This window comes from Oncorhynchus mykiss, chromosome 21 (assembly GCF_013265735.2).
Source record: "Oncorhynchus mykiss isolate Arlee chromosome 21, USDA_OmykA_1.1, whole genome shotgun sequence".
Taxonomy (NCBI): Eukaryota; Metazoa; Chordata; class Actinopteri; order Salmoniformes; family Salmonidae; genus Oncorhynchus; species Oncorhynchus mykiss.
In genome coordinates, this window is record NC_048585.1 from 33,169,985 (window position 1) to 33,193,484 (window position 23,500).

The following is a 23,500-nucleotide window of genomic DNA, read 5'->3' on the forward strand; positions in this document are numbered from 1 at the left end:
GGTGATGATTTAACAAAACCGCATTCGCGAAAAAAGCACATTCGTTGCACAAATTTACCTAACCATAAACATCAATGCATTTCTTAAAATAAATACACAGAAGTATCTATTTTTTTATTGTTCTATTAGAACATCCAATAGTCAAAGGTATATGAAATACAAATGGTATAGAGAGAAATAGTTGACGCGTCACAATTCCTATAATAAGTACAACCTAAAACTTATTAACTGGGAATATTGAAGACTCATGTTAAAAGGAACCACCAGCTTTCATATGTTCTCATGTCCTGAGCAAGGAACTTAAACGTTAGCTTTTTTAAATGGCACATATTGCACCTTTACTTTCTTCTCCAACACTGTGTTTTTGCATTATTTAAACCAAATTGAACATGTTTCATTATTTAATTGAGACTAAATATATTTTATTTATGTATTATATTCAGTTAAAATAAAATGGTTCATTGTTCATTCAGTATTGTTGTAATTGTCATTATTACAAATATATTGTAACGGCATTCTTCCTCCTCTTCTGATGAGGAGTAGCGAGAAGGATCGGAGGACCAATGCGCAGCGTGGTAAGTGTCCATAACGTTTATTTTAAGATATAAACAGAACACTATGAAATACAAAACAATAAATGTGAACGAAAACCGAAACAGTACCGTGTGGCAACAAACACTCACACGGAAACAAACACCCACAACTCAAAAGTGAAACCCAGGCTACCTAAGTATGATTCTCAATCAGAGACAACTAACGACACCTGCCTCTGATTGAGAACCATACTAGGCTGAACTCAAAACCCCAAAATTGAAAAACACACATAGACTACCCACCCCAACTCACGCCCTGACCATACTAAATAAAGACAAAACAAAGGAAATAAAGGTCAGAGCGTGACACATATATATATATATATATATATATATATATATATATATATATATATATATATATATATATATATATATATATATATATATACATTAATTAATCGGACAATTTTTTAATTATTATTATATTTTTTTGAAAAAAAATAAAAAATAATAAAAATAATAATATATATATATATATATATATATAAATATATATATATATACATACATATATATACATACATACACATATATATATATATATACATACATACATATATATACGTACATATATATATATATGCATACATACACATATATATACACATATATATATATATATATATATATACACACACACACACACACACACACACACACACACACACATAAATATATATATATATATATATATATATATATTTTTTTTTTTCAAAAAAATTAAATAATAATCATTTAAAAATCATCCGATTAATCGGTATCTGCTTTTTTTGGTTCACCAATAAATCGATATCGATGTTGAAAATTAATAATCGGTCGACCTCTACTGTCAATCTTCCTAAATTCACGCTTTCACCAAATTTACTTAACAAAAGACACATCTCAATAGGTGGTCCAGGTAAGTCATGACCTAGCACAAATGGGGTGGATGAGCCTAGCAACACACACAACACTCAAAGTCCAGACCTGAATCCAATCGAGAATCTGTGGAAAGAACTGAAAACTGCTGTTCACAAATGCTCTCCATCCAACCTCACTGAGCTCGAGATGTTTTGCAAGGAGGAATGGGAAAAAATGTCAGTCTCTCGATGTGCAAAACTGATAGAGACATACCCCAAGCGACTTACAGCTGTAATCACAGCAAAAGGTGGCGCTACAAAGTATTAACTGAATAATTTTGCACGCCCAATTTTTCAGTTTTTGATTTGTTAAAAAAGTTTGAAATATCCAATAAATGTCGTTCCACTTCATGATTGTGTCCCACTTGTTGTTGATTCTTCACAAAAAAATACAGTTTTATATCTTTATGTTTGAAGCCTGAAATGTGGCAAAAGGTCGCAAAGTTCAAGGGGGCCGAATACTTTCGCAAGGCACTGTATATATATTGTATTATATTATTTAATATTATATTTTTATATTATTATAAAATATATTTTTTACCCTTTAGTATGTGTACTTAACTGTATTTATACTTGGGATATCGCTTTTCAACAGTAAATGTAAAAAAAAAAAATGTCACTGGAGGATGTCTTTAAAGTTGAGGAGGACTACCAAATGAGGGAGCATCTGTCTCAAATGGGCGTGACTGACATGTTTGACCAGGACAAGGCAAACCTGCCTGGTATGAACGGAACAGAAGCTGACACATGTAGTGGGGTTAATGCGAGGCAGATCATGTGATCCTAAAAAGAGGTACTACTTCATTGAAGACCACCCCTTCCTCATCTTCATCAGACAAAACAAGACCAACTCCATCCTCTTCCTCAGCAGGTTTGTATCTACTACGGAAGCCCTGAAGCCCCCCCCCCCCCCCCCCCCCCCCCAACAAAAATTGGAGTCTTGGAATTATCTCGTCCGAACGACTTAGTATCTCGTTCCAATGAAGATACTAAGTCATTCCAACAACATATAAAGCAAGGCCATACTTATCTGTACCACACTTAGCAAGGCATACTTAGTCAGAAGTAAGTGGAAATGCTAGAGTGGTCTTGCTTTATCAAGGCACACTAATAAGTAGAGTATGTTGTGTGAGTGAAAGGGTATATGTGTGGTTCGGGTTACTGGCGGCCGGGTGACGGGACGTCAGTCAGGCCAGTGACAACAGGGTCTACCTCAGGTGACAGAGCTGGTGTGGGACACAGACAGTTGAGGAGAACGCGTACAGGTAGTAATGGGGTGTTAGGGATAGAGGTAGTCTTGGGGGCACCTGAGACCGATAGCTTTAAAACCTCAAGATGTTGTGCTCTCTAAATTGTGTAAAAAAAAAAAAAAATAATTTTTTTTGTCCGAGATGAACAATCAGCGAATATTCCTTTCATTTCATACTCTTCAGAATCATATTGTCACTGTATAATCACACTCAGTGTGTATCGTTGGGGGTTATGTGGAGACACTTTAGCCGACTGGCACTGACCTTTCCTCTCTAAATGATCTCTGCCTCACCTGAGTGTCTCTCAGGCATGGCAATCACTTAAATAATACATTTTCCTGTGGGCGGGCCCATGTTGGCATGACTGGAAAAAAGTACCATACAGCAGATACACAGACTTCAGGAAACTGTCCTATTTGTTGGCTCAAAAAAGTCCATGACAAGAATCCTACACCGCCATCTATTGGTTGTAAAATAGTATCACAACAAGTATATTATATTGCAGATACATTAGTCTCGCCTGCCCTGCCACAGTGGATACCAGGGCTGATGGGTAAGGGCCCTGATTGAATACCTCTTTGTATGCTCTAATTCTATTAAATCTGGACTAAGGGCTCCCTCTTAGTTTTTTCTCTGGCATGTGTGTAGTCTATACTGCATACAAGCACAAATGTTTATTTAACTGGCAAGTCAGTTAAGAACAAATTCTTATTTACAATGACGGCCTACACCGGCCAAACCCTAACAACGCTGGGCCAATTGGGCCGCACCCTATGGGACTCCCAATCACAGCCAGTTGTGATATAGTCCAGGATCGAACCATGGTCTGTAGTGACACCTCTAGCACAGTATTGCAGTGCCTTTGACCTCTGTGCCACTCGGGAGCCCACTTAGTGTCACTAAAATTAAAAAAAGCCACCTCTTTCTCCTTTCATTTCCTCTGCCTCTAAGCGAGGGGTGTCAAACATACGCGAGGGGACCAAATCCGACCCCCAGGTAGTTTGAGTAAAATAATTATATTAAAAAACGACTAATACCAAATCGAAACTGTCTAGAATGGACTTACATTTATACAGCTTCTTCACTGTTTCCAGCTCTCTAATAATCACAGAAATTAAGCTAAACAGTCAGTGCAACTGTGTTGGTTATTATTCTTATTTTTGTTTGTTTTTTGGGGGGAGGGGTCAAGGTGAAGAGGTAGGGTTTCAGGTGTTTTTAGAAGATAGGCAGGGACTCTGCTGTCCTAGATTCAGGAGGGAGCTGGTTCGAACTCGTTGAATACCGAATGCGGCCTTCGGTGTTAGACACCCCTACTCTAAACTCAACCATCTCTGCACACCAGCCTCTTGACATATTACAATGCATTTGTATTTATTAAGGATCCCCTACTCAGCCTGGGGTCCAGCAACATTAAGGCAGTTACACTAGATTACTAAAAGTATGTGGACACATGCACTCTCATTTCAAAATCATGGGCATTAAAATGGAGTTCACAAGAGCATTAGTGAGGTCGGGCACTGATGTTGGGCAATTATGCCTGCCTCACAACCGGCATTCCAATTCATCCCAAAGGTGTTTGATGTGGTTGAGTTCAGGGCTCTGTGAAGGCCAGTCAAGTTCTTCCACACCGATCTCAACAAACGATTTCTGTATTGACCTCGCTTTGTGGATGGTGGGCATTGTCAGGCTGAAACAGGAAAGGGCCTTCTCCAAACTGTTGCCATAAAGCAAGAAGCACAGAATTGTCTAGAATATCATTGTAAATGCTGTAACGTTAAGATTTCCCTTCACTGGAACTAATAGGCATAGCCTGAACTATGAAAAAGAGCCCCAGACCATTATTCCTCCTCCACCAAACTTTACAGTTGGCACCATGCATTTGGGTAGGTAGCGTTCTCCTAGCATTCACCAAAACCAGACTTGTCTGTCGGACTTCCAGATGGTGAAGTGTCATTCATCACTCCAGAGAATGTGTTTCCAGAGTCCAATGCTGGCAAGCTTTACACAACTCCAGCCGATGCATGGCATTGCACATGATGATCTTAGGCTTGTGTGCGGCTGATCGGCCATGGAAACCAATTTCATGAAGCTCCAGATGAACAGTTTTTGTGCTGGCGCTGCTTCCGGAAGCAGTTTGGAACTCGGTTGTGAGTGTTGTAACAGGACAGACAATTTTTACGCGCTATGTGCTTCAGCATTCAGCGGTTCTGTTCTGTGAGCTTGTGTTGCCTGCCACTTCACAGCTAAGCTGTTGTTGCGCCTAGATGTTGCCACTTCACAATAACAGCACTTACAGTTGACCGGGGTAGCTGTAGCAAGGTAGAATTTCGTTGGAAAGGTGGCAATAAGGCCATTCTACTACCAATGTTTGTCTATGGAGATTACACGGCTGTGTGATCGATTTTATGCACCTGTCAGCAACGGGTGTGGCTGAAATAGCCATATCCACTAATTTGAAGGGGTGTCCACATACTTTTGTAAATATAATGTATTATCTAAGTGAGTTTCAGAGATAGTCAGTATATGAATGTCATCTCTTACTAGCAAGTTATTGATTTCATAAACCTTGTTTCTTAAGACACATATGTTAATGTACGCTAGTTTTAGCACTTTTATGGGACTCTTGGATTGTTTTTATTGCTTTACCAGGAAGCTTATCAGAAGTAGACATGACAATGTTATTTATGTTTGAGCTGATAGTGCAGGGTGAGCTGCATACAGTGGACTTCCTACTAGAGCACACCGCCGCAGTGCTTACAGTATAACTCTGGTTCATATGCACATGATTACTGTATACAACAGCTGTAGGATCAACAGAGGCATTCAGGGGTGTTAGAGGGACATAAATTAGGTTACTTACAATGTGACTGCCAATGCCCCTGGGATAATGTACATTTGCTGCAGCATTACGCCAACTCAGCGACACAGTGGTAGGGATTACCTGATCTGATAAATCATTGTCCTCAATGCAGCCTTAAAATGGGTGGATAGAGTCCAGGAGTCAAGATGATTTGGATGCACTCCGTCATTCCTGTAGAGCATCGTCTGTTTCCAGACGGCATCAAAGTTACCTATAAAAGTTATTCCAACAGAGCTACAGTAATATTTTAGCCAGGTGTGTAATACCAGTAGCCTGCTGAATCGTTCACACCCACAGCCCAACGATGGAACCAGACCTGAAATAATTGTCTGCTTTTTGGAATCTTTCAGAGCTATAATCAGTTCTTTAAAATCAATTTTCAGCAGTTCCGAACTAGCCCTAATGTAATTCGACCCCACATGGACTATAACAGTGTCAGCTCCCGGCAGCTGTCGTAGAAAGGTCAGAAGCTGCCTTGTAATGTCCCGTACTCCAGGACAGCACAGGGTGTTTACCCCGTGAACTGAGATGTTTCTTACCATAGAGCTGCCGATGACGACAGCTGGTGCAATGGCTGAGGAGATACGTCCGTTCTTTCGCTTCGAGTGGTTTTGCAAACCCCTCGAGGACCGAAGGGTTGTTGTGACCGATGGACCCGAGCCAGCTGTAGTATGCATTGTGGATGATGAATGGTCCGGTATCTTAGATAGCCTCACGGTCCGATGAGGTGGGGAGCTCTGAGGATCTGAACCCGAGCTCGAAAGCCACCGGAGAGGGAGACAGAACAGAGGGCGAAGGCGCAGGTACCTCAGGATCCGATCTCGAATCGGAAGCCCCCAGGGAAGAAGGCGCCGGAAACTCAGGATCAAGGGCGGCAAAGCTGTTTCCAGTCTAGGCTTACCTTCGCCAAGGAGGCCCCCATTGCCAGAGTTTGCTGTTTATGACTTCCACGGTGAGTGATATTTTCATGGTTGGTTGGTAGGATCGAGAACATGAACATCCGCCAAGTCATCCAGGAGCATCCTCCTAACGCCATTCTCCAGGGAAGGGGGAGACCCCTTCGGGGATGGGATCCATGCAGAGTACTGACCAGTCTGGTGTGGAGAGCCGACATGGCGGCAACACTTCCAACAGACCATAGCATCATCTGGCGACTGGGTAGAAGAGAAAGAAAAAGTAGGCGGGCGTGTATTCCCCAGTAGCTTGTGTAAGTTTGCTAAGAGTAGCCACTTTGCCCCTGTAGTCCTCTGCAAGCAAACAGGGCTACATTGAAAGTCCGGGCGGTCCACGTTGTCCCAGAATAAAGCAAAATAAACACAGCTCCTGGAGCATTGAAAACATTTGTTAGCGTCCTCCATTTGAGGCTACAGGCTATCTAAGCTAGCGGGGATTCCGTGTCTCTCCTCTTGACAGGGAATTCTCAAAATGACGGCTGTCAAAAATGTCAGGCCAAGGTAAGTCTACACCAAAGACACAATATTTTTTTTTTGTAAAATTCACAATGTGAAAAATGAATGTAAACTCATCTTATATAGAAATAGGATATCAATATATCAAATACAATTATCAACTTCAGGTCCATCATTTCAGAAAGTGAATTAAAATTCAATTAATAAACTTATTTGACAAAAACAATTGAAAATAAATGTCACTTTTTTCATCACAGACTGGTATATCAATTCATATTTGATCTCCTTTCTATTTCTTACAAAATGTCTAATCTCATTTCCCCTCATACAATTGTGTGTTTACATCATTAAAGCAGCACCAACCTCTCCAACCTGTTCTGTAATTGAGTCAAAGTATGGTAGTTATGATTGCATAAGAAGAAAACATGTGCAATGAACGCTCTAGAAAACACTCAATTGGGATTAGGACTTTAATTAATAACACGGAGGGAGGATTTGGGCGCTTCAGCCCCACAGCTCTGATATGGGACATCGAGAGAGAGAGAGGCTAGAGTGATGGTTGTGTTTAGGACAGAAATAGAGAAGGGATTACATACTGTAAAACCATGGTATAAAATCATTTAGTTTCCACAAAACATACCTCCTGCTATTGTAACATGTCCAATGAGAAATTTGGGATCAGGATTTTATGTCGTCATAATACTGCGATACTGTGTCAAATAAAATGTATTACAATTTCGTAAAACGGTAAATGAATTACCTAAAACATGGTCACAGCGGACTTACGTAACCCAATTCATATGCACAGTGGTGATTGAAGTCTTTAAGTCTTGATCTGAATTTTCCACTTAATCTTGCATACTGCTGTATTACTTCACCATATAAGATAGTGTTTTGAGAGGATGACTTGGCATTTTATATGATTGGTTATAGTGTATGATGCGTGTAATGCAAAGCAGTGTTTGCTTTGCTCTTACAGTGCAATGACTAACGGCTCAATGACATTTTAGTGGGGTCCATCTGTTTCATGATTGTTACGTGACCACCACCTAGTGGAGAACATTAAAAGAGAGGGAGAGATTGAGAAGGAGAGAGAGAGAGAGAGAGAGAGAGAGAGAGAGAGAGAGAGAGAGAGAGAGAGAGAGAGAGAGAGAGAGAGAGAGAGAGAGAGAGAGAGAGCGAAAGAGACCAGACTTCAGCCCAGTTCAAAATCAAACCCTTTTCTCCTAGACACTTTGTTGGTCTGAAAGGATCAGATGGATTTAAGCCATATCATTAATATTACAGCAGCTCCACCTAGCCCTCCATTCTCAGATATAGGTTTACAAGGACAGACAAGCGACAGAAGGAGGCTGGTTTTAGACTGGGCCAACACATTTCTTGGTCCACTTGGCTGACTCAAACCAGGGCCACGTTCAGTGAACAACCTTGCAGAACGTTGCAGATAGATATGCCAAGGATAGGGCTGATGTGATTCCTTATTCTATACTGAACAAAAATATAAATGTATCATGTAAAGTGTTGGTCCCATGTTATATTAGCTGAAATAAAAGATCCCAGAAATGTTCCATATGCACAAAAAGCTAATTTCTCCCAAATTTTATGCACACATTTGTTTACATCCCTGTTACTGAGTATTTATCCTTTGCCAAGATAATCTTTCCATCTGACAGGTGTGGCAAATCAAGAAGCTGATTAAACAGCATGATCATTACACAGGTGCATCTTGTGCTGGGGACAATAAAAGGCCACTCTAAAAGGAGTTTTGTCACACAGCACAATGTTACAGATGTCGCAAGTTTTAAGGGAGCGTGTAATTGGCATGCTGACTGCAGTAATGTTCACCAGAGAATTTAATGTTCATTTCTCCACATAAGCCACCTCCAAAATAATTTTAGAGAATTTGTCAGTATGTCCAACTGGCCTCACAACCGCAGACCACGCGTAACCACTCCAGCCCAGGACCTCCACATCTGGGGGCAGAGTTCACTTTATTCAGACAGCCAATCCAGTGAGATGTTGTGTAAGGGTCAGGGGTCATTCCCTGACCAGGATGGAACAACAGTAGTATCAGACTATCAGCTGCTGGAGAGTATAGAGAAGACCATTGTATGGTGTCAAATGCATGTTGACTAGTCTACAATAATTTTTGCAACAACTGCATAACAGGACAAACGGACTATACAGTCGCGGCCAAAAGTTTTGAGAATGACACAATTATGAATTTTCGCAAAGTCTGCTCCCTCAGTTTGTATGATGGCAATTTGCATATACTCCAGAATGTTATGAAGAGTAAACAGATGAATTGCAATTAATTGCAAAGTCCCTCTTTGCCACGCAAATGAACTGAATCCCCCCAAAAACATTTCCACCACATTTCAGCCCTGCCACAAAAGGACCAGCTGACATCATGTCAGTCAATCTCTCGTTAACACAGGTGAGTGTTGACGAGGACAAGGCTGGAGATCACTCTGTCATGCTGATTGAGTTCGGAAAACAGACTGGAAGCTTCAAAAGGAGGGTGCTTGGAATCATTGTTCTTGGAATCATTTTCTCTGAATCCCCTTTCCGATTGTTTGGGGCATCCGGAAAAAAGCTTGTCTGGAGATGACAAGGTGAGCGCTACCATCTGTCCTCTGTCATGCCAACAGTAAAGCATCGTGAGATCATTCATGTGTGGGGTTGCTTCTCAGCCAAGGGAGTGGGCTCACTCACAATTTTGCCTAAGAACACAGCCATGAATAAAGAATGGTACCAACACATCCTCCGAGAGCAACTTCTCCCAACCATCCAGGAACAGTTTGGTGGTGAACAATGCCTTTTCCAGCATGATGGATGGAGCACCTTGCCATAAGGCAAAAGTGGCTCGGGGAACAAAACATTGATATTTTGGGTCTATGGCCAGGAAACTCCCCACACCTTAATCGCATTGAGAACTTGTGGTCAATCCTCAACAGGCGGGTGGACAAACAAAAACCCACAAATTCTGACAAACTCCAAGCATTGATTTAGCAAGAATGGGCTGCCATCAGTCAGGATGTGGCCCAGAAGTTAATTGACAGCATGCCAAGGCGGATTGCAGAGGTCTTGAAAAAGAAGGGTCAACACTGCAAATATCTCTTTGCATCAACTTCATGTAATTGTCAAAATCCTTATGAAATGCTTGTAATTATACTTCAGTATTCCATAGTAACATCTGACAAAAATATGTAAAGACACTGAAGCAGCAAACTTTGTGGAAATTAAAATGCGTGTCATTCTCAAAACCTTTGGCCATGACTCTACATTGTTTTGGAGCTCATTTCTGTAGATGATGGAAGTTTAGATGTTTACCTTGCTAATCTGAGTGGAAACATGCAAAGGTTTACATTTCAAAAACACTTGGCAACTGTTTGGTGATTTTATTAAAACATTGTTTCATTGCTGTTTTATATATAAATGTTTATACGTGCAAATGTCAATTCATTAAATGTATTATTTATTTATCACCTGTATTACATGAAAGAACTGTCGAATAATATATGAAATCAACTGTGTACATGCAATACTGTTGGTAGGCCTGCATTGTTATAATATTGTCATCCAACAGAGGATGCTGATGGGCATTATGAAGGCAGACGAATACAGAGTGGGCGGTACAATAACAGAAAGGGAAGGCTTGTTGATCACTTTGAAACTCCATAAACGGCCCCTTTAAGAAAGGAAGTCTGCTGACATTGACGGAATTCCCTGATCTGGCTTGCGAGAGCTATGGAATTAAGAGAGAGAGTGACTGGTTTCAAACGGTACTGACGGAGATCGCCTATACTATTATCTATCGGGGGGGAACTGGCATTCCTGCAAAACTAATCAAGGCTGCAGCGGGATGTAAACTCGTTTCTTTGGTTTACAAAAGAGCGGATTGCGATGGCGGGGCTGAGGCTCAATGAACAGCTTGTGGCTTGGCGGATCTGAGCAGGTGGACGCTACTGGATACATTCAAAGGCAATTCTCTGTGTTAATGAAACTTTGCTACGATTTACGGGCTGGGTAAGAAAAAACGTATTTTTTTAATATAAATAATATCATGTAAAGTAGCCTAGCTCAAGTCTTTGCGTGTGATGTTTATGTAAACGTCTGGCTTTTAGTTGGGTAATTAATGTATTTAATAGAGCGCAAGGGCTACTGTGCATAGTCTGTCATCTACGAAGATTACAATTTTAATTGAGAAATGGGAACTACAAGTAAATTAAAGTATTACAAATGAAATGTTGCATCGCCATAGTTTCAATAATGAAGCGAAGACGAACATAACGGACTTGTCACGTTGTCACCACGGGCCAACACCTACTGTTGCTCACGCGGATTGTTACAAATCGTCGCGGGTACAGTGAAGCCATACATTCTTGGTCCTTCGTACTCCGTCAATTATCACCCTGTGTTAGGCTCATTTTATAAGCCGTTTTATTTGTGTTTGCTGCGAAGCTATGACCGCTCACAGTGCCTTTAGCCTTTGATCATAACTCTGTTCCATTACGTCACACAAGTAATTGGACGAAGGCGTCTTCTGTAAGGGGAAGGTTTGTTAAAAGAACCCCGAAGCTCTTTCTGAGTGATCGGAAGCCTGAGCACCAACACCAATCAGCCTACACCACTGTACACACGCGTGTCATTATTATGACAACCATGTCAGCAAATGACTGCTGTCTGAACACACACAAATCCAATTAGGTCACTTGTCTATGGACAGTCAGTGTTACAAAACTGATTTGAAAAACAAAACTGAAATGGGCATTAAGGCCTTCATTGTGTACAAGGCTTTGATTTATCCCAGTTGCAGACATTTTCTGGCGGCCTTCTGTTACACACAGGTGTTCGGGGGCATGCTAGATAGCTACTTAGCACAGGTGGTCCATGTCTTCTGTAAGCACACACTAACATGGAGATATGGCCATGTGGGAACACTAACCCCAACCCTATTAAAAAAAGGTGTCTCAATTTAACATTGTTTCTTTAAATCTTTTTTTTTTCCTGATATGAAAGATAAGGTCCTTCCAAGCGATGCGTGTTAATGTTCAGAAGTTCTGTGGTGCGCTAAGGTGACAACAATGCCTGCCATGGATATTTCCCAGTAAGAACGCGTTTAAAGCCTCAAAGGATAAGATCATCCAACTTTCAAAACAAGTCAATTGTCAATTTTGGCTAGTCGAGGCAGTCAACTTAGTTAGAAAACTATACAGCTATCTAGCTTGTTATCACATTCATGAATTTGTTTGGAAACCATTAACAAGCTAATTGGCTACCACATGTTATTGTCACTGTGATAGTAGGTAGTAAGCAACAAGAAATGCCAAATAACAGTCTAAAAACCACAAGGGTAAAAAAAATATCAGATTTGGCCATTCAGACAAAAGTCCAATAGCTTTCTGGTGTCCTCAGATAAAATATATCAATATTATTTCATATTTTCTAAATAATAATAGTTGTTGAAATCAGGTTGTTTTTGTTCCTATTTAACTGAATTTTTAATAAAAATGACCAAACACTCTAAAACATTTAGCCTAACGTTGACATTCATTCAGAATTCAGTCTCTGAATGAACAATCGCATGTCGACTACAGGTTCAATGGGTCTGTAACCAGGAATGACATTGACAGGGGGTTTGGTGTATTTCATGTGAAACAAAACCTGTGAGGTGACTGTGCCTAAAATAAATGTGATGCCTACAGGTGGGTGTGAGAGGTGTAAAGCACTTGCCAATGGGGGTCTCAGGAGGGGGTTCCGGGTGGGAGTTTTTAGTTTGTATTATGCTCAGAAAGATCTGTTCATTTATCTCTCACCCTAAACCTAACAATGTCTGATTAATGTCTTTGTTTAATTCAACAATGTCCTATTTTCTATGCAAGTGTGGGGCCTTCCATCACTACTAAACGATGCCATTGACTATCCAGTTCCTAGAATGCGGTTTTCTTAATCTCAAAGTGCTCAATCAAACACACACTAGGCACTGAGGGGAGCATAGTCAAGTCTCTGTGGCCCCTTCTCTTTTATTCAGAAGATTCACATCAGAGGTGGTAATCTCATTGAAGTGAGACACGACAGCACTCATGGCTGCCATTGCAATGGCTCTCATAGGCGTATAGACTGATGTGCAGTCTACTGTGTCAAGAGTACAGTGTCAATTCGCCTGAATATTTGAGGTTTGGGTGAGTGTCTTGAGTCTGTGTAGTCTAACCTTGTATATGTTTGACTGTGTGTATGATTAAGCAGTACTTAAGAGCTCTCTAGGTATATCCCATTGAGAAAAACTCACTCTTCTCTGAACAACATTACAGCTTTACCCTATGGTACCCTCTCACCTCACCTTGCTCCTGCAACTGTCTAGATGCTTCACTAAGCTAAGCTGATGGTGGTGAGCTCTGGGCTATGGGTGCATTAACATAGAGAATGTTACCTAAGGACTGATCTAATGTCAGAGGTTAATCAACCTCCTAAATGGTCATGGTTAGGATTGGGGCAGGGGTAATCTGAATCTAGATCTGTGGTTAGGGGTAACTTCTACCTTGAGCATCATTAGCTAGGAATATGGGACAAGATTCTAAACTTTTGACAAAATGTAGTCCACCAAATATGTATGATACCTTCAAAATGGGGGGGATTAGATACAGAGTGAGAAAGTTGGAGGCATTAAAATGCTAACTTATCCTGTTATTGGTAATGGTGAGAGATTAGCATGTTTTGATATTATGGCCCTTTCAAATGGGGGGACTAGATGCATAAAGTACTTTTATTTCTAAATGGTAGAACAGCTATGTATGAAAATACCCTCAAATAAAATGTGACATTCTGTGCTGTTGCCTCATAAAACATTTGATCTCAAATTCAAAATACTGGAGTAGGCTATAGAGCCAAATTAAACGTTTTAGCTTCAATGCCTAAATAAATACGCAGGGGAGTGTAGATCTAGGTCAAAAGGATTCACATGAATCAAGTCGTTAAGTCATATATATTTTTGGTGACAGTGTTTGAAGTGAGAGGGTGATCGCCTCTTGTCTCCATCTCGCTCCACGCCTCGTTGTGATAATTTCCTAAGCAGTAAGAGGCCCTGGATGATGGCGGATGACTCAAACACTGAGCCTTCGATGGATCTACCGCTAGATCTATATGTTCCAAATGGCACCCTATTCCCTTCATAGCTCACTACTTTTGAGCAGGACCTATAGAGCTCTGGTCAAAAGTGCACTATATAGGGAATAGGGCACCATTTGGGACACAGTCTCTGTCATTAGGCTGTCTGAGTCATAGACAGAGATGACAAACACAATTATGAAAGGTGATAGTCTTTAACTGGATACTGGGGCAGAGATGACATCTTAAATGGAGTGATCTGCTACATTATTAGGATACTGTGGCTCCTAGCTGGCCTATATTTTAGTTTGTCTGTATGGTGTCTATTTATGCATCTTATTTAAAAAAAGGCTTGTATTGGCCACACTCAACAATTGTCTTAACTTGTGCATCTGTGTTCTGTAGTGTTTAGGTACTTATTTACAAAAGCAACTTCTAATGCAAAGAAATTTGTCCCTTTCATTTTCACTGTGTTTCAAAGGGGAACCTTTGACCCTTCTCTGTTTTGTCTTTTCAGAAATGCTGTACACCATGCTAAGGTAAAGCCGCCGACGAGAGGGGTGTTGAACATGCTAAAGCGGCTGGACAAAATCAGGTTCAGAGGTCAGAAGCGAGACGACTTCCTGGATCTAGCAGAGTCCCCCAATGGATCCGACAATGAATGTAGCGATGACATCCTGCTGAGGACGAAGCCTTCACTCAAGACACAAGACACGGAGGAATTAGGAGACCCTGTAAGTATTCATTCTACTTAGCTGTGTTCTTTGACTCAAATGAGAGACCATGAGCAGGGACAGCAGTTTTTCCTTTCAACGGGACCCGACCAGGAAAAACTCTGGGTCATAGTTATAGGCCGTATCAGGTGGTCTGGAAAAACTCTACGTCAGTGTTTCCTAACAGGTCTTGAAATATTGTGTGGATGAAGGGCGGGTGGGTGGCAGTCAGGTTGCATCAACAGAAAACCATACAAAATAAATTGTATAATTCTTGAGCAATTTAGATCTATAGGCTACATTTGAGTTTTTTTTTCTACATAATGTTTACGCTATGGAATTAGTGTGTAGGCCCTAAATCTTAGGCTTTACGCGTGACAGCCTACACACCAATTGCCAAGCTCTTGGGAATGGTCAGAAAAAATTATCTTCAATCCACTGAGGCAAAAAGAACAATGTCTGTTTAAAAAAAAAAAAAACATTATTCAAGAGAAAAGCTGCAAAATGGAGAGTTAAAAATAAAGAAGTGAGGGCCAGAAATGTAATGTTTGGTAAAACATTTGATGACGTGGTAATAGTGGATGTTGTGTGATGATCTGTGAGGCGCTATACAAAAGGACTTCAAATAGGCCTATGGCACGTCAAAGGAACGGTAGCCTACTGTTCAGATGGGTTAAATGTAAACTGAAATCTGGACACAGACTACAGTGCATTTGAAAAGTATTCAGACCCCTTGACTTCTTCCACATTTTGTTACAGCCTTGTTCTAAAATTGATTGAACTGTTTATTCCCTCAATCAACACACAAATCCTCAATGACAAAGCATAAACAGGTTTGTAGTAATGTTTGCTAATTAAAAAAAAAATAAATATGACATTTACATAGTGGTTCGTCCTTTAAAAGTTGCAGCATATTGCAGCACAGCTTGCGTGGTGCCGCAGAATTCTATGGCACGTTATTTAAGTGGCAACCACTGGTACCATTAATGCTAGTCCCCATGATTGTCTCACAGGAACGCGAAACGGTGCTAAAATAGTTGTAGGCTACTGCTTCAAATCCTATTGCTTCTAACTTCAATATGCTCTTTTTTAACAGCACATTACTCAACACTAGTAGGCGACATGAGACATGTCGCCTACAGTATATCGAAAAATATGACGCGACTCTCTGCCAATAATTACATAGAGGATTGGATGATTCTAAATTAAAACCAAAAGCCGCCTCATGGGGCTCCCGGTGGCGGCCGGCACGGTAGCCACCGGGAGCCCCATCTGTAGCAACTCATTTTACATTGCGATGTGGTGACTTAGACCGCTGCGTCACTGGGGAGGCCCCATCCACAAAGTATCAAAATACAGAGAGGTGTTGGTAAAGGTATATTATCCTGCTAATAGACCATAACGGGCTATTATAATACTGTACATGGTGTCCAGGTCAGGATAACCAAAGCATTTCTTTATTAAAGACTATCAGAAAGAATGTTGGTACTTATTTATTTTGATCCAAAGCCATGAATGAGTTAGTCACTCAGCTTTATGTAGGTGCTGCTACATGACTGTGCCATCAACTTGATATCTAAAAATATTTGAGGTTATTTATTAAATAAATAAATAAACGAAAGTCAGTGATTGTAAAGTGAATATAGACCAAAATAATATTAGTATTGACCAAAACATTTCTGTTTTAAGAGGAGAGAAACACATTGGAAACACATTGGACCAATTGTGCACCGTCCTATTGGACTCCAAAGTCGGATGTGATACATAATACCTTTTGATGTATTATTTGTTTAGTCTTTTCTGGTGGATTAAACTGAAATTGCAACCAATCATGGGCCGGTTATGATACAGCCAACCTAACTAATTTGACAATATAATTCTCCCGCCACCCCCCTTCTAGGCAAGTCTATTGTCCAGCTACCTGCTAATAGCCATAATGGCGCTGTACAACATGACCATGTGTGTTGGAAATAGTATTTTCCAGTAAGCAACAATTTGTTTACCTTCATTAGAAAACTTTGTTCCAATATTTCTGTAATTCAGTGATATTTATTCCCATAGTAATTAGTTATGGATCCTTAACTAAGTAAACATTGGCATTTTGAAAGTTTTTATCAACGAAAGCATAAAAATGCCATTATTAGTTATGTTGTCTTAGTTTGAACGTGCAGACTGGCACTAAGAACAGCAGGAACGTTTCCCTAGTTGGGGCCATCATTAGTGCAATGCCCCTTCTGTGCGCAGCTCTGCGGCCCATCCCGTGCCCCCTGCCCTCGTGCCTTGAACCTCGCGCGCTTTCAGTGGATACACCTGTAGAACTGCAAGGAAATCCCATTGTGCGCCACTCGGGAGCCATGACCAATATATATTGTCCTGCTAATAGGGTTAATAATATCTGAGAATATCCAGAGGGCTTTTTATATAATTCTAAATTAAACAAAGTGATTATTATTTTAAAAAAAATTCAAATAAAGTAAAATGCCTGAGGAAAAAGGCCATTCTTGAACATGGAGTGAGACATTGTTACTAATTTGTAAATAAAGCCAGTTTTGTTATTTATTTCTGTCATCTCATGGGCCTCCCAGTAGAGGCCGGCATGGGTATTCAACCAGCATCTGTAACACAGCTGGCACTGCTATACAGTGTCTTAGACCGTTGTGCCACTGTCGCTGTACAACGTGACCATTCGGGAGTGCGCTACACTACTACAGTAAGAGTAAAATAATTTAAACCTTAGTGTAACAACAGTTTTAGTAAATATTACTGAAGGTGTGCACAACTCAGTTTCTATTTAGGTTTATGTTGCACGTTCATTGTCAGTTAGACTCAGTAGGTCCCAAAAGCATAATCGGTGCTCTAGCTCACCCTTGTGGTGGTCTGGAGCAATGAAGTGGTGACACAGGGTACTGTACTGAACCACGAATTACCTCTAAGTACCGCAGCATAATCACATAACTTTTAGTGGAGCAACCACTAAATATTCAAACCCTTTAATCAGTGCTTTGTTGAAGCATCTTTGGCAGAGATTACAGCCTCTAGTCTTCTTGTGTATGATGTTACAAGCATGGCACACCTGTATTTGGGGAATTTCTTCCATTCCTCTCTGCAGATCCTCTCAGGCCCTGTCATATTGGATGTGGAGTGTCGCTGCACAGCTATTTTCAGGACTCTCCAGAGATGTAGATCGGGTTCAAGTCTGGGCTCTGGCTGGGACACTCAAGGACATTCAGAGACTTGTCCCGAAACCATGCCTGTGTTGTCTTGGCTTAGAGTCGTTGTCCTGTTGGAAGATGAACTTTCACCCCAGTCTGAGGTCCTAACCTGCTCCAGAGTGCTTTTCATCAAGGATCTCTCTGTACTTTGCTCCGTTCAGCTTTCCCTCGATCCTGATTAGTCTCCCAGTTCCTGCTGCTGAAAAACATCCCCACATCATGAAGCTGCCACCACCATGCTTCACTGTAGGGATGGTTCCAGGTTTCCTCCAAACGTGACACTTGGCATTCAGGCCAAAGAGTTCAATCTTGGTTTCATCAGACCAGAGAATCTTGTTTCTCTTGTGCCTTTTTACTGAGGAGTGGCTTCAATCTGGCCACTCTACCATAAAGGCCTGATTGGTGTAGTACTGCAGAGATGGTTGTCCTTCTGGAAGGTTCTCCCCATCTCAACAGAGGAGCTCTGTCAAAGTGACCATCGGGTTCTTGGTCTCCTCCCTGACCAAGGGCCTTCTCCCCCGATTTCTCAGTTTGGCCCGGCGGCCAGATCTAGGAAAGAGTCTTTGGGGTTACACTTATTCAATTTAAGAATGATGGAGGCCACTGTGTTCTTGGACTTTCAATGCTGCAGAAATGTTTTGGTACCCTTCCCCACATCTGTGCCTCGACACAATCATGTCTTGGAGCTCTACGAACAATTGCTTCGACCTCATGGCTTGGTTTTTGCTCTGACATTCACTGTCAACTGGGGTGTTTAAACAGGTGTGTGTGCCTTTCCAAATCATGTCCAATCAGTTGAATTTACCACAGGTGGACTCCAATCAAGTTGTAGAAACATCTCAAGGATGATCAATGGGAACAGGATGCAATTAAGCTCAATTTTGAGTCTCATACCAAATGGTCTAAATACTTATGTAAATAAGGTACACTAACAATCAATTTTTAGAACACCGACTTATTCAAGAGTTTTATTTCTATTTTCTACATTGTAGAATAAAAGTGAGGACCTCAACTATGAAATAACACTTATGGATTCATGTAGTAACCAAAAGTGTTGAAGGATCTCCAATATATTTTGATTTGTTTAAATAGCCACCCTTTGCCTTGATGACAGCTTTGCACACTGTTGGCATTCTCTCAACCAGATTCACCTGGAATGCTTATCCAACACTCTTGAAGGAGTTCCCACATATGCTGAGCACTTGTTGGCTTCTTTTCCTTCACTCTGCAGTCCAACTCCTCTCAATTGGGTTGAGGTCGCGTGATTGTGGAGGCCAGGTCATCTGATGCAGCGCTCAATCACTCTCCTTCTTGGTCAAATAGCCCTTACACAGCCTGCAGGTGTGTTGGGTCATTGTCCTGTTGAAAAACAAATGATAGTCCCAATAAGCACAATCCATTGGATGGAGAATTGCTGCAGAATTCTGTGATAGCCATGCTGGTGTGCCTTGAATTCTAAATAAATTCAAGACCGTGTCACCAGCAAAGAACCCCCACACCATAACACCACCTGCTCCATGCTTTACGGTGGGAAATATACATGTGGAGATCATCCGTTCACCCACACAGCGTTTCACAAAGACACTGCGGTTGGAATCAAAAATCTCCAATTTGGACAAATTTCCACCAGTCTAATGTCCATTGCTCGTGTTTCTTGGCTCAAGCAAGTTTTTGTCTTATTGGTGTCTGTTTAGTAGTGGTTTCTTTGCAGCAATCAACCATGAAGGCCTGACTCGCAGTCTCCTCTGAACAGTGGATGTTGAGATGTCTGTTACTTGAACTCTGCAGCATTTATTTGGGCTGCAATTTCTGAGGCTGGCAACTCTAACTTAACCTCTGCAGCAAAGGTAACTCTGGGTCTTTTTTCTGTGGCGGTCCTCATGAGAGCCAGTTTTGTCATAGTGCTTGATGGTTTTTGCGACTGCACTTGAAGAACCTTTCAAAGTTCTTGACATTTTCCAGTTTGACTGAACTTCATGTCTTAAAGTAATGATGGACTGTCTTTTCTCTTTGCTTATTTGATCTATTCTTGCCATAATATGGACTTGTTTTTTTTTACCAAATAGGGCTATCTTCTGTATACCACCCTAACTTGTCACAACACAACTGATTGGCTTAAATGCATTAAGAATTTTTTTTTCCACAAATTAACTTTTAAGAAGGCACACCTATTAATGGAAATTCATTCCAGGTGACTACCTCATGAAGCTGGTTGAGAGAATGCCAAGAGGGTGCAAAGCTGTTATCAAGGCAAAGGGTGGCTTTTGAAGCATCTCAAATATAAGATATATTTTGATTTTAAACACTTTTTTTTGGTTACTACATGTTTCCATGTGTGGTATTTCATAGTTTTGATGTCTTCCCTACTATTCTACAATGTAGAAAATAGTAAAAATAAAGGGTTTTCAAAAAATTCTGACTGGTAGTGTGTTTCTATTTTTTTTTTATAGACTTTCAAAAATGTCTAAACCTGTTTTAAGAGTTTAAAGAGCCATATCTGACGGGCCAATAAAAAGAAAAGGATTAAGATGGGCTAAAGTACACACACTGGACAGGAACTCTGCCTAGAAGCCCAGCATCCCGGGGTCGCCTCTTCACTGCTGACGTTGAGACTGGTGTTTTGCGGGTACTATTTAATGAAGCTGCCAGTTGAGGACGTGTGAGGCGTCTGTTTCTCAAACTAGACACTCATGTACTTGTTCTCTTGCTCAGTTGTGCACCGGGGCCTCCCACTCCTTTTTCTATTCTGGTTATAGCCAGTTTGCACTGTTCTGTGAAGGGAGTCGTACACAGCGTTGTACAAGATCTTCAGTTTCTTGGCAATTTCTCGTATGGAATAGCCTTAATTTCTCAGAACAAGAATAGACTGATGTTTTTCAGAAGAAAGGCCTTTGTTTCTGGCCATTTTGAGCCTGTAATCGAACCCACTAATGCTGATGCTCCAGATACTCAACTAGTCTAAAGAAGGCCCGTTTTTTTATTTTTTTATTGCTTCTTTAAGCAGTACAACAGTTTTCAGCTGTGCTAACATAATTGCAAAAGGGTTTTCTAATTATCAATTAGCCTTTTTAAAATGATAAACTTGGATTAGCTAACACAACGTGCCATTGGAACACAGGAGTGATGGTTGCTGATAATGGGCCTCTACGCCTATGTAGATATTCCATCAAAATATTTGCCGTTTCCAGCTACAATAGTCATTTACAACATTAACAATGTCTACACTGTATTTCTGATCAATTTTATGTTATTTTTAATGAATTAAAAAATAGCTTTTCTTTAAAAAACAAAGGACATTTCTAAGTCACCCCAAACTTTTGAACGGTAGTGTAAATCGGGCACAAAATCATTCCATCTGACTGTAGCCTACAGAACATTTTCTATTTTTTTTTCCACTGAAATGTTCCGCTTGTCCTCCGTTTGATGTTTCCCCGAAAAGCTCCTACTGGCAGACGTGTTTTTCCACACATCTAGCCTACTTTGCAGACCGAAGTTTGATCTTAGCTTAACATCTCCAGCACCTCCTGGGGAAAGCAAAGAGACTGTTTTAATGTTGCTACAGACGTGTGTGTGTGTGTGTGTGAGAGACAGGTTCCAGTGAAGTTGATTACTTATCCCTCAGGGAGACTTAATGGAGAACGTACTTCAGCAAGAGTGGGAGGGAAAGAGAAAAGGAAGCACAGGGTGGTTTGATAGGCATTCTTCCTGTTTACTCTACTCATTCCTCAGAGGGAGGGTTGGATGGAGGGAGGGATACAGAGTACACACACACACGACCTCTTATAGGCTTTCAGCCACCATGGTTACTCTGAATTTATCGTCCCCTGCTTGCCAATTTAATATATCATTACTGCTGATGATCTCAGTGTTTGGACTTTCTCAACAGGATATTTTAAACTGCACTGTCATCTTGACTTTTTCATGCTTCATGTACCATCAGCCAGTCAGTGTTTTCCCCCATATTGAAACAATAGATTGGTCACTTGATTGTCTAATTTCCTCAGAGGTCAGTTTCCTGTGCTCATCTGCTGATTTTCTAATATAAACTGAGGCCTTTGCAGAGTTAGGACTTTAGTGTACACATTTTGACTGTGTGTGTGTACATTTTGTGTGTGTGGATGTCGCAAGCTGCCCGCCCTGTGTGTTTCTATGCCACTGACTGGAGGAGGCCTCAGGAAAAGACAGTCAGTCGTTGCGTACACAGTCCTCTCACTTCATATAAAGTGCCGTCGGAAAGTATTCAGACCCCTTGACTTTTTCCACATTTTAGTACTTTACAGCCTAATTCTAAAATGGATTAAATAAATACAAATCCTCAGCAATCAACACACAATACTCCATAATGACAAAGCGGAAAATGTTTTTCAAATGTAGAAAAATAAGATACCTTATTTACCTAAGTATTCAGACCCATAGCTATGAGACTTGAAATTGAGCTCTGGTGCATTCAAATGATCGCACATGATTTGGTAAGGCGCACACACCTGTCTATATTAGGTCCCAAAGTTGACAGTGCATGTCAGCAAAAACCAAGCCATGAGGTCGAAGGAATTGTCCGTAGAGCCCCGAGACAGGATTGTGTCGGCACAGATCTGGGGAAGGGTACCAAAAAAATGTCTGCAACGTTGAACTTCCCCAAGATCACAGTGGCCTCCATTAAATGGAAGGAGTTTGGAACCACCAAGACTCTTCCTAGAGCCGGCAGCCTGTCCAAACTAAGCAATCGGGGGAGAAGGGCATGGCATGTAACACTTGCTGTAGGCTACTATTTACTAGTTAACAAAAAATCATGTACAGTGGGGAGAAGAAGTATTTGATACACTGCCGATTTTGCAGGTTTTCCCACTTACAAAGCATGTAGAGGTCTGTAATTTATATCATAGGTACACTTCAACTGTGAGAGACTGAATCTAAAACAAAAATCCAGAAAATCACATTGTATGATTTTTAAGTAATTAATTAGCATTTTATTGCATCACATAAGTATTTGATCACCTACCAACCAGTAAGAATTCCGGCTCTCACAGACCTGTTAGTTTTTCTTTAAGAAGCCCTCCTGTTCCCCACTCATTACCTGTATTAACTGCACCTGTTTAAACTCGTTACCTGTATAAAAGACACCTGTCCACACACTCAAACAGACTCCAACCTCTCCACAATGGCCAAGACCAGAGAGCTGTGTGCAGGTCTACAATTTTATCCCTGATGTCCTTACAAGGCTGGGATGGGCTACAGGACAATAGGCAAGCAGCTTGGTGAGAAGGCAACAACTGTTTGCACAATTATTCGAAAATGGAATAAGTTCAAGATGACGGTCAATCACCCTCGGTCTGGGGCTCCATGCAAGATCTCACCTCGTGGGGAATCAATGATCATGAGGAAGGTGAGGGATCAGCCCAGAAGTACACGGCAGGACCTGGTCAATGACCTGAAGAGAGCTGGGACCACAGTCTC

The 23,500-nt window shown here is 40.9% G+C and overlaps 1 protein-coding gene across 2 annotated transcripts in view; it reads left to right on the plus strand.

Annotated features, from left to right (window-relative positions):
• The first annotated feature begins 10,689 nt into the window (after positions 1-10,689).
• Positions 10,690-23,500, plus strand: part of LOC110500282 (GRAM domain-containing protein 4) — a 72,850-nt gene continuing 60,039 nt past the window's right edge. The window contains exons 1-2 of one of the 2 annotated variants that reach the window (XM_021577574.2): positions 10,690-11,043; positions 14,639-14,855. In XM_021577574.2, coding sequence (XP_021433249.2) covers positions 10,940-11,043; positions 14,639-14,855 — 321 coding nt within the window. In that variant the 5' untranslated portion in view covers positions 10,690-10,939. The remainder of the gene's footprint in view (positions 11,044-14,638; positions 14,856-23,500) is intronic. The other variant, XM_021577575.2, reaches the window with a different exon arrangement.